At 54.5% G+C, this 18,217-nt stretch overlaps 2 protein-coding genes across 8 annotated transcripts in view; one reads left to right on the top strand and one right to left on the bottom strand.

The window, feature by feature from the left end:
• Positions 1–11,797: 11,797 nt before the first annotated feature.
• Positions 11,798–18,217, bottom strand: part of IDUA (alpha-L-iduronidase) — a 17,919-nt gene continuing 11,499 nt past the window's right edge. Inside the window, exons 2-13 of one of the 3 annotated variants that reach the window (XM_066387518.1) lie at positions 15,384–15,547; positions 15,092–15,199; positions 14,782–14,877; positions 14,403–14,605; positions 14,109–14,288; positions 13,784–14,000; positions 13,315–13,527; positions 13,067–13,188; positions 12,865–12,990; positions 12,709–12,785; positions 12,168–12,268; positions 11,798–12,049 (exon numbers count right to left, since the gene is read on the bottom strand). In XM_066387518.1, the coding sequence (XP_066243615.1) occupies positions 11,943–12,049; positions 12,168–12,268; positions 12,709–12,785; positions 12,865–12,990; positions 13,067–13,188; positions 13,315–13,527; positions 13,784–14,000; positions 14,109–14,288; positions 14,403–14,605; positions 14,782–14,877; positions 15,092–15,199; positions 15,384–15,405 (1,572 nt within the window). In that variant the 5' untranslated portion in view covers positions 15,406–15,547 and the 3' untranslated portion in view covers positions 11,798–11,942. The remainder of the gene's footprint in view (positions 12,050–12,167; positions 12,269–12,708; positions 12,786–12,864; positions 12,991–13,066; positions 13,189–13,314; positions 13,528–13,783; positions 14,001–14,108; positions 14,289–14,402; positions 14,606–14,781; positions 14,878–15,091; positions 15,200–15,383; positions 15,548–18,217) is intronic. The other 2 variants (XM_066387517.1, XM_066387516.1) reach the window with 2 other exon arrangements.
• The window catches only part of SLC26A1 (solute carrier family 26 member 1), a 10,492-nt gene continuing 10,295 nt past the window's right edge, over positions 18,021–18,217 (top strand). For 3 of the 5 annotated variants that reach the window (XR_010751754.1, XR_010751756.1, XR_010751755.1), the window contains exon 1: positions 18,021–18,217. This exon is cut by the window's right edge and continues 501 nt beyond it. The gene's annotated coding sequence lies outside the window, so the exon portion shown is untranslated. The other 2 variants (XM_066387514.1, XM_066387512.1) reach the window with 1 other exon arrangement.

Below are 18,217 nucleotides of genomic sequence, written 5' to 3'. Positions count from 1 at the left end.
GGGTGTGAGCGCCAAGGACACATCCTGGGTTCGGCACCACAGGGCTGCGGGCGCCACGGCTCGGACCCGACTCCCTGCGCGTGGACGCGCTGCCCTCTGGCGGAGGCACGGGGCATGGCGGCTACCCTTTCCCAGCGGCTCCACCTCCCTGGCGGCTTACCAGCCCAGACCGCACGGGTCTCCACCGCGCTGTCCATGACAACGCGCCAGGCCCGCGTGAGCGCCCAGCCGAGGCCGCTTCCTGCGGGAAGTCCTCCGACCAGCGGGCTCTCACTGTCCCTTCGTGATAGCTGTCCCAGAATACAAATCCTGCCCCTTTAAAACTGAGACTCGGGGCAATTAGCTAACCTCTGGGTCTTAGTCCCCACATCTGCAATCCGATCCCAAAGAGTATCATGAAGATTGCCAGAGTTTTTCTGCCTCCCACCTGCCCAGAACAGGTGAGCCCCAAGCAGTATTAATTTGCTGGTCATATGGTCATCATTCAAGCATAACAATCTGTGCCAGGCTCCATGGCGGGCTGGAGATGTGGGTTCAGCGAGGTGGACGTGATCCTAGTCCTCCTAGTAGCTGGCGTCTTTAGTGGCAGGTGTGGGTCCTGTTGAGAATCACACCAAAGAGTGGACAGTGCTTGGCAGGGAATTGAAACTGGCTGATGTACAGGCTTCTGCTTCTGCTCCTGATGAAGTAACAGGGGCTGGATTTATACTTACTCTCACTTAAAACAGAAAAAAAAAAGTAGAGATAAGTACATGTGAAAAATAACCCAAAACACCGGACATTGTGGAAAAAAAGGACAGTGATCCTTGAGAGATAGAAGGCAAAGAAAGGGGGACCTATGATTGCCCCTGTCCCCTACTGGAATGGGGCTCCATGCAGGGAACAGGGACCCAGACAGAGCCCACATGTCTTGCTCAGGTAATGGAGGGGGGGTCCTTATAGGGACAGGGTGGCTGGAATGAACTCACAGGGCAAAATCTTGGAGAGGAGAGAACAGCACAGAGAGAGATCCGCAGAGGGCCATCCACAGCGCTTCAGTGGAGAACAGGTGGGTGCAAGAGTGAGAAGGAAGCGCCTACAGCTGGGGTAGTTACCCCCCCATGGGTGAGAGCCCCCATGGGACACTAATGGGGCGTGTCCTTAGCCAGGGTTGAAAACCTCATGATCAGAGGAGCATGGGTTAGAATAGAGAGAAGGTCTTGCTGACTAAATGTGGCTCTGGTGCTGCTGCCCACCAAAGCTTAGAGACAAGACTCAGAAGTATATCACACATCTCCCAAATAACTGCCTCCCAGAAGCAAATGCAAGAAATGTATAGGAACACAACATGATCCAGTACAAAATGATAAGGCAGAATACAAAATGTCTAACATCTATGCCAAAGTGATTAGGCATGAAAAGAAGCCACAAAGTATAGCCCATGCTGGGGGGAGGGGACGGGCGGGACAGGATGAATAAAAACTAACCCAGAAACGACAAAGATGATGGAATTAGCAGACGGGAATGTCACACACACTCACGGGGACTCTATGCACATGTGAGATGCTGGAAGAAATACTGAGTACATCAGGGAGACATGGAAAAACATTTCCGCCTCAAATTGAATTCTAGAGGTAAAAGTTATAGTGTCTGAGATAAATAATACATTGACTGGGAATAAAGAATATTGGAAAAGAAAAGGTTAGTGAGCCCGAAGACACTGCAGAAGGTATGCAGATAAAACAGAGAGAACGACAGGAAGAAAGCTGAGTGCAGCCTCAGGCAGCTGCAGGGCGGCATCGGATGGTGGAGCAAATGGAGTTGAGGCCCCAGGAAAGGAGGCAGAGATGGAAAATAAAAACTATTTTAAGGAAAAAAAATGGCCAGAATTTTCCTAAATGTAATGAAAAAGCCATAAACCCACTGTTTCCAAAAGCTCAACAAAACTTAAACACAAAGAAACATAAAGAAAACTACACTCAGGCATATGCGTCACTCTCAAAATGCTGAAAAACAGTAATAGTAAAACAGTAAACAGAATAGCTCAAAAGCATCCCAAGGGAAAAAGAAAAATTTTGTACACAGGAATGAAGAAAAAGTTTTGTTGATGTCTTGTCAAATGAACACAATGCAGGCCGAGCAACATCTTTAAAATACTGGGGGGAGGGGAGGGAAGCCCTGTAAACCTGTATTCTTTACCAGCAAAAAGATCATTTAAGACCCTGGCTGGTGGCTCAGTGGATAAACCATCAGCCCAGTGTATGGAAGTCCCAGGTTTGATTCCTGGTCAGGGCACACAGGAGAAACAACCATTTACTTCTCTCCTCCTTCCTCTCCCCCTTATCTCCCTCTTCTCTTCCCACAGCTAGTGGCTCGATTGGTTCAAGCATGGCCCCAGGCACTGAGGATGGCTTGGTTGGTCCCAGCAGGCCAGCCTCAGGCACTAAAAATAGCTTGGTACTCAGGGATTGGCTCCAGACAGGTTGCCCTGTGGATCCTGGTTGGGGTGCATGTGGGAGTCTGCCTCACTATCTTCCCTTCTCTTACCTAAAAGTAAAAAAATAAAATAAGTTAAGATCATTTGTAAACAAAGGTGAAATAAGAACATTTTAAGACATAATAAGGTGGAAGAATAAGTCAGCGGCAAATATACACTAGTGCTAAGGGCTAACATATGTTCTCTGAGCGGAAGGAAGATGGTACCAAGTGGAAGCCCGAAGCCATATGGAGAAATGACTAGCACCAGAAATGATAACTACATGAGTACCTATAAAAATGTTTTTCTTGCTCTTGTCCGATAGGTAGGTTGGTTGGGGCATCGTCTCGAAACACGGAGGTTGCTGGTTCAAACCCTGGTCAGGGCACATATGGGACCAGATTGATGTTTTTATCTTCTTCTCACTCTCTACTTTCCTCTCTCTAAAATCAATAAAATAACTATTTTTTAAAAAATTTAAATGTTTTTCTTGTTATTTCAATTTCTTTAAAAGATGATCAACTGTTCAAATTTTTAAAAAAAATCAGTGTTCTGTGGAGTTTTTAAAAATTGACTTTTAGAGAGAGAAACACTGATTTGTTATTCCATTTATTTATTCATTCACTCATTGATTCTTGTATGTGCTTGACCAGGGATTGAACCCACAACCTTGGCATATCGGTACAATTCTCCAATCAACTGAGCTATCTGGCCAGGGCTGTACTGTAAGGTTTATAGCATATGAAAAAGTGAAATGTGTGACAGAGAGCACAAGGGTTGGAGGGGAATGTGAACACAGTGTTATAAGGTTCTTTACTGTATACAAGGTGGTAGGGTATCACTTCACAACAGACATTGACAAGTTAAAAGTGCACAGTATTGGCAGCTCTCTCTATGAAGCTCGTCTGTGCCTTCCCCCACCCCTTCCCCTAGGTGTGTTTTTCTTTTCTCTTCCTTTCTCCTAAGTTCCAAGAGCTCTTCTTTTGCCTCTTTGACTTTCTAAATAAACTTTTGCTTGTATTTGAAAAAAAAAAAGTACAGTATTAAATCCCAAAGCAAACACTAAAATAACATAACAAAGTATTACAGCTAATAAGGCAACCAATGAGACAAATGGAATAATTTAAAAAATAATAATAATAATCTAGGCCCTGGCCGGTTGGCTCAGCGGTAGAGCGTCAGCCCAGCATGTGGAAGTCCCCAGTTTGATTCCTGGTCAGGGCACACAGTAGAGGTGCCCATCTGCTTCGTCACCCTTCCCCCTCTCCTTCCTCTCTGTCTCTCTTTTCACCTCCTGCAGCCAAGGCTCCATTGGAGCAAAGTTGGTCCAGGCGCTGAGGATGGCTCCATGGCGTCCACCTCAGGCGCTAGAAAGGCTCCAGCCGCAATGGGGCAATGGCCCAGATGGGCAGAGCATTGCCCCCTGGTGGGCATGCCCGGTGGATCACGGTTGGGCGCATACGTGAGTCTGTTTCTGTCTCCCAGTCCTCTCACTAAATTAAAAAACAAAACAAAACAAACAAAAAACTGCGGAGTGCCCTTAACGTGGTACTTAGAACTCAATAGCACTGAACGCCTATATTAGAGAAGACAGATCTCAAGTCAGTGACCTCAGCTTCCACCAAAAGAAACAAGAAAAAATTAAGAACAGACAAAACCGCCTGATCTGTGGTGGCGCAGTGGATAAAGCATCAACCTGGAAACACTGAGGTTGCCGGTTCAAAACCCTGGGCTTGCCTGGTCAAGGCACATATGGGAGTTGATGCTTCCTGCTCCTCCCCCCTTCTCTCTCTCTCTCCCCTCTATATAATGGATAAATAAAATCTTAAAAAATAAAAATAAAAAAAAAAAAAAGAACAGACAAAACCCAAAGGAAGCAAAAGGAGGAAGATAGTAAAGATCACATCAGAAATCAGTGAAATAAGAAAGACAATAAAGAAAATTAGTGACACCAAAAGCTGGTCCTTTGAGATCAATAAAATTGATAAAAATTTCTTACAGATGTATCTAGGAGGAGAAAGACAGAAGACCCAAATTATTGATGTTCAGAATGATAGAGGTGACATCCCTACAGATGCTATCTATGCACATGAAAAGAATAACAGCAAATAGGATGAATAACTTGGTGCCAATCAATGTGACACTAGGTAAGTTGGACAAATTCATTGAAAAACAAAAGCTACCAAGGCTCAGCCTAGAAGAAATAGATAACCTGAGGATACTATTAAATAATATAAATTTTTTAGTTAAAAAGCCTTACCCCAAAGAAAACACCAGGCCCAGAAGGTTTCCTGAGAAATTCTTCAAAATATTTGAAGAGAAAGTAAAACCCCTGGAGAGAAGGGAAACCTCTCAACTCACTTCACAAAGACAGCACAACCCCACGGCCAAAGTCAGAATAGCGTCTACCGTTTTTAACTTTAATTAGATCCAGCAATATAAAAAAAAAGGATAATACATCATAACCAGGTGGAGTTTATTAACCCCAGGGGTGCAAAACTGGTTTAACATTTGAGTTTCAATCAATGTGAGTGACTGTATTAACAGAGAAAAACCACACGACTATCTTAATACATGCAGAGAAAGCACTGGGCAAAATCCAGCACCCATCCCTGACTTCTTTTTTTTTTTTGCATTTTTTCGAAGCTGGAAACAGGGAGGCAGTCAGACAGACTCCTGCATGCGCCCAACCGGGATCCACCCGGCACGCCCACCAGGGGGCGATGCTCTGCCCATCTGGGGCGTCGCTCTGTTGCGACCAGAGCCATTCTAGCGCCTGAGGCAGAGGCCACGGGGCCATCCCCAGCGCCCGGGCCATCTTTGTTCCAATGGAGCCTCTGCTGTGGGAGGGGAAGAGAGAGACAGAGAGAAAGGAGAGGGGGAGGGGTGGAGAAGCAGATGGGCGCGTCTCCTGTGTGCCCTGGCCGGAAATCGAACCCGGGACTCCTGCATGCCAGGCCGACGCTCTACCACTGAGCCAACCGGCCAGGGCCTCTTGACCTGCATTTCAACCTCAGAATTTCACCGGGTCTTTTCCCTCATCAGAGCGCAAGCCTCTCGTTCCTGGGCTCCACCGTTAGGAAGAACCAAGACCCACTTACTCTTGGTCACAGACGTGTAGGGCTGAGTGGCCCCACGCCCACCCCTGTGAGGGGTGAGCTCAGAAGAACAGCTCCTTCTGATGATTAGCTGTTCCCACAGGGCTCACCTGGTATGGGCCTGTGACACTGGCCTTGCTTCATGATCGCCTATCACAAAATGTGGCCAGAGCTCTGGGCCCGACCACTGGGCAGGGCAACCGGTTAAGCAGGTCTTTGCCAGCTCCAGGGCTGACCAGCACTCTTGCTGAGATTGGGCCCACCCCCTGCAGATACCTGCCCAAGGCAAGCGTAGGACACTTGCTGGGCCAGGCCGTCCTGACTAGGACTGGTGGGTGGACAAGCCTCCCCAGTGGAGAAGCTGGACCTGCAGCTGTCATTGACCCAGGGTGTTGTTTTCTGTTGGGTCTCTCTGTGGCTCTGCCCAAGGCAGTGGTTGGGATGGGAGCTGGGGGCAGTGCTGGCGTCCACAGCACCCTCCTGCACGGTGCCTATGACGACGTCACCTGGAGGGGCCACTGTTGTACAAGCTGGAACCGGGGCCCCAGGAAAGGGGGATCTGCCAGGCATAGAGGGCAGGAAATGGGGCTTTGCCCTCCTCAGGCTGCTGAGCAGGGGTGTCCACAGGCTGCCTCAGCCTCAGCAGGGAGAAGGCCCCTGCCCCATGCCAACCCGGTGAGACCCCTCAACCAGGAGGCTGCAGGAGCCATTTCTGACCTGGTGCTGGGCAGTTGTCCTCCTGTGTGGTAACATCTCGGTGGATGGTAGAAGCACATGAACCCCAGCAGCTGTACCCAGGGCCTCTCGCAGCCTGGAAAGGGTATGCACACAAGGGGCTTCATCGTGCCAGAGGCCGGACTCCAGCCACATCTTACACTGCCCAAGCTGACCCAGTGCACCTCTGGGCTGTGGGCCACCACCATGCCAGGACAGCCCTTCTCCTCTGCATATGGGGCACCTGACTCTTCCGCCTGTGGCCTCCGCTGGGTTTGCTCCGTGCACACCCTGGAAGTCAGGGCAGGAGGTTAGAGTGTCAGGCTTGTGGGGCAACAACCTCCCTTCCTCTATCACATCTGGGAGGGGTGATGCCCGCCCTACTGCCCCAGGCCTTGGGAGGCTCCCTGACCCCCCCTGTGACTAGTCCCTGCACTGAAAGTCCTACTGGAGTGTGGGGCTCTGACCGTGGGCCATCAGGACGAGAGGTGGCCCCAGGACACAGACCCTGCACAAGGGTTCTGGCACTGGGTAACCTTGCCCGGTGGGAAATGGCGTCCTGATTACTCAAATAACCCTGCAGCTGGCAGAGGGTAGGTGGAAGGCAGAGGCTGGTGGCTATGGCAACAGCCGTGCTTGTGAAGTCTGAGCATCCCTCCTTCTCCCTTGAAAGGGAAGGGGTGAAACTGAGAGCTTGGGCTACATAAGGGAGGTGTCTCCGTGCTTCAGCCAACAGAGGGCTGGACCTGGCCGAGACCCTTGTTGGCTGAGGAGTAACGATTTGCAAGACCTGGGAGGGACAGACTCCCTGAGACCCAGCAGGATATGGGAGCAGATGGGCAAGAGACCCTCACCAAGAGACCCCTGCCTGTCATGTCTGCACCTGGGCCGTTTCTCTGCCTCCAGAACCAGAAGGAGATTGGATCTCATCATGGCCTTGGTGGCACCCCCGCCTTGCTGGGGGGTCTGGCAGGAGCCTGGGCGGCAGGGCAGTGACCTTAATCACTGCACACACAGCACAGGTGTGGGTGCAGCCACCGAGACCGTGTCTGCCGTGCCAGCCGGAGCCCCTGGGCGTGGAGCTCAAGGTCAGCAGACTGGGTGCTGGCTTCACCCCAGCCAGCAGCCGTGTCCCAGTGAGTGCTCCTGGGGACAGCAGGAGCACCAGGCCGAGTCCAGCCTATGTCTTTTTTTAAAATTAATTTTAATGGGTGACATTGATAAATCAGGGTACATATGTTCAGAGAAAACATTTCCAGGTTATTTTAACATTTGATTATGTTGCATTCCCATCACCCAAAGTCAAATTGTCTTCTGTCACATTCTAACTGGTTTTCTTTGTGCTCTTCCCCTCCCCCAACCCCCTCCCTCTCCTCTCCCCCACCTTGTAACCCCCACACTCTTGTCCATGTCTCTGAGTTTCATTTTTATGTCCCACCTATGTATGGAATCATATAGTTCTTAGTTTTTTCTGATTTACTTATTTCGCTCACTATAACATTATCAAGGTCCATCCATGTTGTAAATGATCCGATGTCATCATTCCATAGTATATATGTACCAAAGTTTTTTAATCCACTCGTCCACTGACGGACACTTGGGCTGTTTCCAGATCTTCGTTATTGTGAACAATGCTGCCATAAACATGGGGCTGCATTTCTCCTTCTGAAACAGTCCAGCCTATGTCTTAACAAGACCCAGGTGACCCCCACACATAGCGTCTCTGAGGCAATGGACACTCAGGGGCCCTTGTTTCACACGAGATGACCGACTGTGTGCCAGGTCCCGGGGAACGAGGCAGAGGAGAGTTTCCCAAGCTCTGCGGGAAGGAGGAGCTGACTGGGGCTGCTCTGCAGCCCTGACGCTCGTCACTGTGGCTTGGGGGCCTGTGTCCAGTCACCAGACCTAAGCTGGTTCATGGACCCAGAGCTCATGATGAGGGAGGGCAGATCCTAAACAGAGCCCACACTGTAGTCGCTGGCATTTCCCCAAGTGTGGCAGGGCCACCTGGGGCCATCTGTAGGTGACTGGCTGCAGTGAGGGAAATACGGACTTCCTGGGGTTACTGTATACTGACTCTAAACTGGACAGCCGTCATCGCTGTCACATGGGGCAACGGTCACACCTAACCCACGGTGGCATCCCAGCATTGGCCCCAAGCTGTGGGGGGAGGCTATGAGGGAAATCCCCAGTCCTGCTCCTCCACGTCCTGGCCCCCACCTTCCCCTCCACGGGGAAGCTGCAGAGAGTATTAGTTCCCACATCAGAAACACGGGAAAGGCAGGGGGGTTCCTTCCTTCTGTGTTCTCTGTATAACTTGACCCGTTAGTGCTGAATGACAGGTGACCACAAGGTAGCCCGTGGTGACACCAGTCATGACTGAGGTCTGGGTGCAGTGTCTTTACTGGAGAAAATCATGGCCATGACACCTGACACGCAGGTGACCTGCAAATGCTTTCTCTTCTGTCCTTTGCAAGGAAGGAATCGGAAAGCACTCTGCCACCGCATAAGAGGGACACGTCAGCACACTTTCACCGTCTGCCTTGATGGCACCAACTCTCCTGCTGTCTTAACATGATCCAGAGAGCTTGGTCTCCTCGATGCCACCATGGTAACTGGACTGGGCGGGCGAGGGATGACCGCATGCTCACACCCTGAAGGCAGGAGCCTCCGGGGAAGTGTCAGGCATCCCAGACTGTCCGAAGTGCTGCCACATCCTATTGAAAGTGAGACAAGCCCTGGCCAGGTAGCTCAGTTGGTTAGAGCATTGTTCAAATACCAAGGTTGCAGGTTTGATTCTCGGTCGGGTCACAGACAAGAATCAACCAATGATGGCATGAGTAGGTGGAACAAGGTCAATGTTTCTCTCTTTTTCTCTTTCTCTGTTTCTATTTCTCTCCCTTCCTCCCCCCTCCCTAAAAATCAATTTAAAAAATAAATAATAAAAAAATAAAATGAGATTACATCGCTGTACCTTACACCGCCGGCTTCTGAGAGGCACAGTGCTCGGTGGGGTTGTAAGTTTGGGGGACTGCAGGTACTCTACTTGGTGCTCTAACCCCAGACGGGGGTTGCCAGGTGGATCCAGGTCAGGGTGCATGCAGGAGTCTATTTCCCCTCCTCTCACTTAAAAGAAAATAAACTCTCAGGCTTGCAGCTAAGCTCTGGGAACCGTCTGACCCGGTTTACCGCATGGCTGAGTGACCCAAACATCCAGTGAGAGCCGAGTGCACACAGCATTCTGTCCTAAAATGAGTCATGTGTTGGACAGACTTCAGCTCTGCTGAAGTGCCTGCCTCCCTCGCCCTCCCCTGGGCTGTTGAACTCCCTGTCAGCTGCAGGAGGCAGAAGGTCAGAGTGCAAACGGGGCTTATGGGCAACGTGAACATTACATCCGCGTCTCAGTGGGCAGAACCAAGGTGACAAATCTGGCCCAAGTCTGGCTCAACAATGGGCAGCACCAAGAGGCTGACCAGTTGGCAAGATGCAGAATGTGCAAGATGGGGACACTTGAGGACACGGGAGTCGGGGGGGGGGCAGGCACAGTGAGGGTGCTGCGTCCCATCGCCTCCGTGGACCTGAGGAGCAGTCCCTATGTGTGGGACACTCTCATAACCAGAGCCCAAGTGCCAGGGGGCTGTGGCAGCAGGGACAGAGGCTGTGCATGAGCCAATCACGCCATCTTTCCTAGGTCTTGGCACAGTTCCAAGCCTAATCCCAAACCAGCAAAGGCCAAAGCTAACCCGTCAGTGTGGTCAGAGGATGAGGACGCACCAGCAGCCTGGTGGCCCCCTGACGACACGGAAGCCACAACCGCAGTGCAGATGGTGACTTACAGCCTGGAGACAGAGGGCTGGAGTGCAGATGACCCCCTTGGAGCCACAGTGACCTCCACAGGAGGTGGTCCATCCTATGACAGGGGTCAGCTCACCGCTCAGAGGCAGCCTTGAACGTGTGATGTTGTTTTGCCAAAAGCCAGAGTACGCAGGGCCAGGAAGGAGGGGAAGGGGAGTGGCCACCCACCACACCCCTCACTGCCTTGTGGGATATCTGCTCAGCACATTTTCAGGTCCCGTTGTCCAAGGAAGGGTTCCGTCCATCAGAGGACCCAGTCCCCTCCCAGTGAGCGGGAAGCTGAGATGACCCGGCCCACCAAGGGTCCTCTCCCCACAGAACCAACAGGTGAATGAGAGGCTCTACTTTACTGCTGGGGTGATAGAACCGGACACCAAACAGGTCAGGGCCTGTGGGCTGAACTGTGTCCCCTAAAGTTCAAATGTTGAAACTCTAACCCCCAGCACCTCAGAAGTCATCGTATTTCGATATGGGACCTTTGAAGAGTTGATGACAATGAGGTCATGAGGGTAGGCCCGACTCCCATGTGACTGGGGGCCTTCTAAGCAGATGTCAGCTTATGGACATGCACGGGAAGAAGGCCCTGTCTGCAAGCCCAAGAGAGCGGCTTCAGAAGGACCATGTCTGCCCAGACCTTGTTCTCGGACTTCCAGCCTCCAGCACTGCGAGAAGGTAAATTTCTGTTGTTTGAGCCGCCTAGACTGTGGTATTTTGTTCTGTCTGCCCAAACTAAGACAGGGCTTTGTGGTGGGCGCAGAAAGCCTTGTGTGGTTGCAGTGGTCAGTGGGCCATAGTGTCCCACAAAGACACAGGTCTCCCAAACCCACACAGGGAAAGGGGCATGGGGAGTAGGTGTTGGCTTTGGGGTTCAGATGGACACAGGACAGAATGGACCGCTCCCACCCATGACAAGGCAGTTGGTGGCCCCTGAGCTTTTCACACAGACATTGGGCAGGCAGTATGGGGGAGCCAGAGGGGCAGACTGGGCTTTGTTTTCCGTCTGCCCTTTCAGACCCATTCCCTTCCCCACTCGAGTCCGGGACAGCCCAGAGGAGGTGGAGAGAGGGAGGAGACGGGTTGGACTGCCACACCCTCCACTCCACTCTCGGGGATTCTAGGCCTCTCTGCTCCTGCCCAGGTGAGCCCTCCACACCTTCCTGGGTCTGTACCGGGAAGTGTTTCCTCACTTGTTCTGTCTGCCTGGGGGGCAGTGGGGGTGGGGGGCTGGGGTTCTATACCACCCCTGTGGATGTCCTATCCCCCGTCCACAACTCTACAGATGTCCCCAATTTGGCTGCATCTGAGCACGCCATTTTGTTTCCTTCTGAGCCCAGATATGGAACCAGGATGTCCATGCAGGTGGGCACAGCCTAGTGTTGGCCTTTTCTGCTGCTGGACCAGGCAGCCTGGAGCCCACCCTACCCCCACCTGGCAAGATGCAGGGGGGACAGCCCATCTGGGCCTCAGAAAGTGGATCCCCCTCCGGGCAGAAAGTGGGATGGGAAGGGGGCCTGCTGCCCCCTTGGTGCCACCAGAGACCCCAGCAGGGTGGGGCAGCTGCACCTCGGCCTCCTCCAGCAGCTCAGTCCGCTTCCCACCCAGCACCCACGTGTGAGGGAGGAGGGAGGGAAGCAAGGAAGGCTTGCTCCAGCGTCTGCCCACAGAAGACAACTCCAAGACCAAGGTGTGTAAAGACACTTTACGGGAGACGGTGAGGGGGTGAGAGGGGTGGGTGAATAGAGCTGACCACCGACAGACAGCTGATGACGATACAGCCAGTTGGTCAGCACAGGCTCAGAGTCACTGGATATCAGTGGCCCTCACCGGGCAGGGGCCTCCAGATACTGCACAGGTTTTGAGAAGGGGCCTGGCCGGGCCCAGTAGTCCACTGCTCGAACCCGGTAGGAGCCAGAGACAACAGCCGTGTCTGGAGACACAAAGGCAAATGCGTGTTCTTGAGCTCACCCCAAATTCCTACAGGCTCCCGACTTCAGGCTTCCCGTGGCCCCATAACCCACCCCACAGCGAGTTGTTGGCAGACACACCTGGGCTGAACACAAAGAGGTTAAAAGTCGATGGCTTCCTGCTGATGGGAGTGTACACCTGACCATCTGGGGAGAACTGGATCTCAAATGTCCACAGGCACCTGGAGAGCATCAACCAGGAGGACCAGGGCTGAGGTCCAGGTGGTTAGGCCCCGCGGGGCCTTCCCAGAGCCCCACCCTCTCCAGCCCCCTTCCTGGCTCCTCCCGGGGGCCCTGGGCACTCTTCCTGCAAACATGACAGGCCACATTGAGGGGAGGGGGCTGGAGCCCAACTGTCACCTGCAATGTCCCTTGTAGATGCCCCCACTCTGTATCAGGCAGGGGTGATGTCATGAGCTATCTGTGTGTACAGTGGGGGCAGGCGTGTGAGGGGAAAACTGCGTGAACTTCAGGGTGGTGAGGATGGAAGTGCGGTTGAAGGCCACAGTGGAGTGACCAGAAGCACTGTGACCCAGGGGAGCTGGGAGCAAGCACGTGGGTGAGGAAGAATGGGCGCGTGCAGGACAGGGACAGGGGTACAGAAGCGACCACACTCACGCACTTTGAGCCCATTCGCTCATCGGACCAGACCAAAAGCAGCTGCCCGCGAGTCAGGGGCAGAGCGCGGAGCCGGGTCACCTGGGAAGAGGGAGGCACCGTGACTGGTGGGCGAGTGGGCGGGGAGAGCCGGGGCGGACTGGGAAGGACTACCACTTGCCTGGCCCGGCGGCTCCTCCGGGCGCGCGCACACGTGCACCAGCAGCAATGAGGGCAGCGGGAGCTCTGGGCGCAATGTCAGACGGCCTCCGGCAGGGAAGGGGCGCGGCGCGGTGGCCACCGGGTCCTGGGAACAGGGGCGGGTACTCAGGGCACTGGAATCTGGGAGCAGCCCCGCCCCTCACCTCACCCGGCCTGCGGACCTCGGCTGCACGCATGCGCCGGAACTGCTCTGGCGAGGGGAAGACTGGCCGGCCTAGGCGCTGCCACTCGCCGTGGGGGCTGCAGAGCCGGTTGTCCAGGTACAACGTAACATACACGAGCCCTGCGGAGCTGGACACTGGAGCCGCGCCTCTCGGGTCCGCCTCCTCCAGACCCCGCCCCGCCACCCACACACCCTGGGGACAAATCCCTCGACACCCCCCCCCCCGCCCTGGAACCCCTTGCTCACCGGGGCCCAGGGGCACCCCGTGCAGGTGCAGGGTCAAGGGGACACTGCGGTTGGCGTGAGCGCGGGTGTCATCGCTGGCGTAGATCAGAACCGTGGTGCGCCAGGCATCCGCGGGGCCAACTGGGCGGTGGGCGCTGGCCAGGACGCCCACAGTGTGGTTGGTGTCCAGCACCACTCCAGCCTGTGACACCTCGGCCCAGAGCTGCTCGCCGTCTGCGGGGCTGGGGCGGTGGTCACCACACGGAGGTTGCCACCCCTCTCTCCACCCAGGGCCTGGCCTCCCACCATTTGCTCCCCTCCACTGGGGTCTCCCACCAGGAGGGCCCTGTCACACCACATCTCTCGGGCTCCCCTGCCTCCTCAGGGCCTGGAATAACAGTCCTCGCAAGGAGGCCTGCGCCCAGGATGTGTTCTGCGGCCCCCTGTGCTTCCAGCTCCGAAGCGACGTGGAGGCAGACCCGAGGCTCACCCAGCAGGGCCAGCAGTCCCATGGCGGTGAGCACAGGCTTGCGCAGCAGCTGCACATGGGGCGGGCGGGTGTTGTTGACCTGGAAGCGAGCGGTGAGCGTGCGCTGGGAGAAGGGGTGTGGGTGGTAACTCAGGAACGCGTTGTCGTTGCTCAGCAGCGCGTAGCGGACCCGGTAGCTGCTGTTGGCCACCATCAGGCTCTGGTGCTGCGCGATGATCTGTGGGCACCGACAGCTGGGACCTCAGCCTCCTGCCTCCACCTCCCCTTGCGAGGGCCGGGGTGGGGATAGACCGCTCTGGGCAGGTGATTCTGGGGGCGAGCCCACCTTCACGACCATGGCAGCATAGGTCACCTCAGCCCTCCAAGGCTGCGGCAGGGACCAGCCCACCAGGGGGTCCGCCTCATCGTTGTAAATGGGGGTGTCGGCGAACTTGGGGAACAGCTGTTGTATCTGCTGAATGACTATCTTCTCCTGCTCCAGGATGTGGATGGAACTGCCCGAGCCCTGTGGTCAGCAGCTCAACGTCAGCACCCTCCGCATGACCAGTGTCCACCCTTAAGACCACCCTGAACCACTCCCGAGGGCCAGTAGAAGGGCCGGTGGAGCCCGGGGCCATACCTTCTTGTGGAGGGCGATGTAGTCCAGCCGCACGCCCACCTCCCCCGTGAAGAAGTTGGTGCCGTTGTGACAGTGCCCCAGGAGGCCCCAGCACAGCGGTGAGTGTGGTGGTGGGTGGAAGGAGTCCCCAGGGCCGCCCAGGCGCAGAACCGGGTTGGCTGCCTGCAGCCCCTCAGAGCAGGCGTCATAGTAGTTGAAGAAGCCTAGCAGAGGGACCAGCAGTCCACAGACCCACAGACGCGTGCTTCCCTCCACCCCGCAGGACCCGGGAGGCCCCGCCCCTCTGCCCCGCAGGACCCAGGAGGCCCCGCCCCTCCGCCCCGCAGGACCCGGGAGGCCCCGCCCCCCAGCCCCTCAGCCCCCAGGAGGCCCCGCCCACCTTGCATAGTCATGGACACGTTGTCAAAGTCTTGGTTGTCCGGTTCATTCCACGTTTCGAAGTTCCACTTGGAAACGTGCGCCAGTCCATACCTGTCTGCAGAGTGGGGTCGCGGGTGGTGTCCTCCCCTGGGGCGCGGGAATGCCCGTCCCAACTCCCAGGCAGAGGCGCCCATGGTTGGGGGTTCGGATGTGGGCCCTGTCTGATTCTTGTGATCCTGCCCCCCATCGTGAGCAGGCTGAGGTGATGCCGAGGGCAGCTAGCCCAGGAGCCCGCCCCCATACCTTCAGCCCTGCCCCATCTCACCCACCGATGTATCTCCTGGCCAGGAGGGAGACCAGGTCCTTCCACTCAAACACCTGCTGCTTGTCTTCAAAGTCGGTGAAGTGTCCAGAGGGGCTGCCCATCAGCTCAAAGCCTGCAACACAGGAGGGGGGCCGTTCTGCTGCCAACCCACCCACATAATCCCCATGTCCCCCCAGGCCTAAGCCCTACCCACTAGCCCCAAGGCCGATCCTGGGTGAGCAACCAGTGAGGACCCAGAGGGGCCAGGTCACAGAGAGAGGGCACCTGGTGGGCAGAGGTTGGGGCTAGCCACTCACCAGGAAGGAGCTGGTTTTCCATGAGAAGGTCCAGGTACCCATCCAGGTGAGTGAAGTTGTAGCTCAGGCCCTGACCAGCCAACCTTCTGTAGAATACAAGGTGTCAGGGTGGAAACAGGCAGCCCTGGGCTGGAACCGTGGCCACATTCAAGCAGGTAGAGAATCTACAAAGTGCCACAAGAATTCAGACCCAGACTCATAAGCCTCTCCCCTTGGAAAACATCAGCCGTGGAATCATATCATTCACAACCTGGTATGAACTGGTGGCTATCCTGGAACTCACACCCTAAAGCTGTCGGGGGCTCAGAGGTGGGGTAGGCAGGCAGGTCTTCTGGAAAGGTACAACAGGATGGGGGAGGGGAGAACAGGCATCCTGCAGACAGCTGATTTCGAGTAGGAGCTGTGGACAAGAGCCTGACGGGACCTGCTTCTCTGTGCCCCCTGGAGGCCAGAGCCCCTGTCCCCACTCCTACACTTCAAGAGGCAATATAGACAAAAAAGGCAGAAGACAGCCTCCTCACCCTGCACTCATCCCAGACTGGGGCCCAGTTCCCTCAGGGCTCATGTTCTGAAAGGGAACGAGCACCATCAGGCAACTGCTGAGAAGAGGATGTGACAAGGAGCAAAGGGTCAGGAAGGAAGGACCTTTCCAAAGTAACAGCCAGAACCTCCAAGTAGTGGGACAAGCCAGTAACAAGAGGGCCTGGGGGGGAGGGAGGTACAGACGAGACAGCATGTGTAGAGGTCCTGAGGCAGACATGAACTCATGGTAACTGAATGACAAAAAGGCAGCTAGTAGCCTGACCAGGCAGTGGTGCAGTGGGTAGAGCATCGGACTGGGATGCCGAGGACCCAGGTTCGAGACCCCGAGGTTGCCAGCTTGAGTGTGGGCTCATCTGGTTTAAGCAAAAAGCTCACCAGCTTGGACCCAAGGTCACTGGCTCAAGCAAGGGGTTACTCGATCTTCTGAAGGCCCACGGTCAAGGCATATATGAGAAAGCAATCAATAAACAACTAAGGTGTTGCAATGTGCAACGAAAAACTAATGATTGATGCTTCTCATCTCTCCGTTCCTGTCTGTCTGTCCCTGTCTGTCCCTCTTTCTAACTCTCTCTCTGTCTCTGTAAATAAATAAATAATGATTAAAAGAAAAGGCAGCCAGTAGACCTGGGGCAGAACGAGGGTGTGAGTGTGAGGTGAGGTCACACCAGCCCTGCAACCACAGTGAAGAGGGATCCTGACTCAGGGAGAAATGAAAGCCCTATCAGAGACTCAATGACTTCTTGGGTTTGCTTGTTTTTAAGGCTTATTTTTTACAACAGTTTTAGGTTTACAGCAAAGTTGAGAAGGCAGTACAGAGATTTTTCTGCCCCCACCTGTGCCCAGCCTGCATACCTGCACAGACTCCCCATCAATCAACATCCCCACCAGAGGAATATTTGTGAAAGTCCATGAAACGACATTGACACATCATTATCACCCAAAGTCCATAGTGTGCAATCGGGTCAATCTTGGTGGTGTGCATGCTGTGGGTTTGGAAAGATGTATCCTGACATGTATAGTGTCATACAGAGTAGTTTCAGTGCCCTAAAATCCTCACCTGTTCATCCTTTCCTCCACCCCAAGCTCCTGACAAGCACATCTTTTTACTGTCCTCATGGTCTTGCTTTTGCCATGTTTTGAAAGGATCCCAGTGGTGGCTAATTGGAGCCAGAAGAGGTCCCCCAGGGGAAGGTGTGGTGTCCAGACAAGGATGGGCTGAGTGGATGGGTTGATGAGGTAGAGGGGATAGCATCTGTTTGTTGATAGATTCAGATGAGCTGTAAGGGGGGGGGGGGGCGGAGGTCCAGCACAGCCTTTGGATTTCACCCTAGCAGCTTGGCAGGTAGGGGTGCAGGCGGCAGAGGCAGAAAGGAATAAGCCAGCAGTAAGACAGTAAGATAGGTCTCAGATTTGCTGATGTGAAGGTGGACGTCCAACGGTGGACCTGGTGTTGGGAGGAAGCTGGTGGTCCTTGGGCAGGCCCCAGCAAGACATGGGGCAGGTAAGCAGCAGCTGGCCCAGGTTGAGTGTCACCTTGTGAGGAGCACAGGCATGTGGGTTGGCAGAAGGTCTAGGGCTTCCCTTTGAGGACATGCCTGGTGTACTCACAACTCTGAGGGACAAAGGCAGGAGGAAAAGGCAAGATGGTCTGCAATGTGGCAACCAGGTTTGTCCTGCATGTGGGTCAGTGGAGGAGGGGTAGAGAGGAGTCACCATGGATCATGCTCTAAGCAGCTTGGTCTATCTCCATTCCAAGCCACAGCCTGGACAATGCAGCTGTCTCCCAAATACAGCAAAGCTCTGGACAGGTCAACACTGCTCTTCCAGGTCCTTCTCTCCCCCACCCCCACCATACCCTGTCAAGGCAGAGCCTTGACCTGGCCTTCAAAGTCCACCCACTACACAAAGCAGCCTCCTGCTCCTCCCAACCGCTGGCCCTTGCTGGCCCCTCTGTACAGGGACCCAGAAGGACAGGAATGTACATAGTGAGGATCCACCCCACCCCTCTCTCCCTTCCCATCCAAAGGTCACAACCTGTAGCAAAGAAATAAAACTTAACATGGGTAAAAATTAAATGCTTGCAGCAGACGGTTCCAAAGTCCCACAGGTGGGGGTAGATACAACAGATGCAAGTGGTGACCAAGTACAAAGTAAAGGCACAGAAGGTTCTCCAGATCCCTATGCACGGGCCCACAGCACCCGGGGAATGGCAAGCCTCTGTAAATACTGGCCCTTGCTCCGTCCTGGGCCAGAGGGCACTACCCGTGGAGCCCCAGTGGCACTGGTGTCCG

This window comes from Saccopteryx leptura, chromosome 5 (assembly GCF_036850995.1).
Source record: "Saccopteryx leptura isolate mSacLep1 chromosome 5, mSacLep1_pri_phased_curated, whole genome shotgun sequence".
Classification (NCBI taxonomy): Eukaryota; Metazoa; Chordata; class Mammalia; order Chiroptera; family Emballonuridae; genus Saccopteryx; species Saccopteryx leptura.
This window is presented reverse-complemented; position numbering and strand designations above follow the sequence as displayed.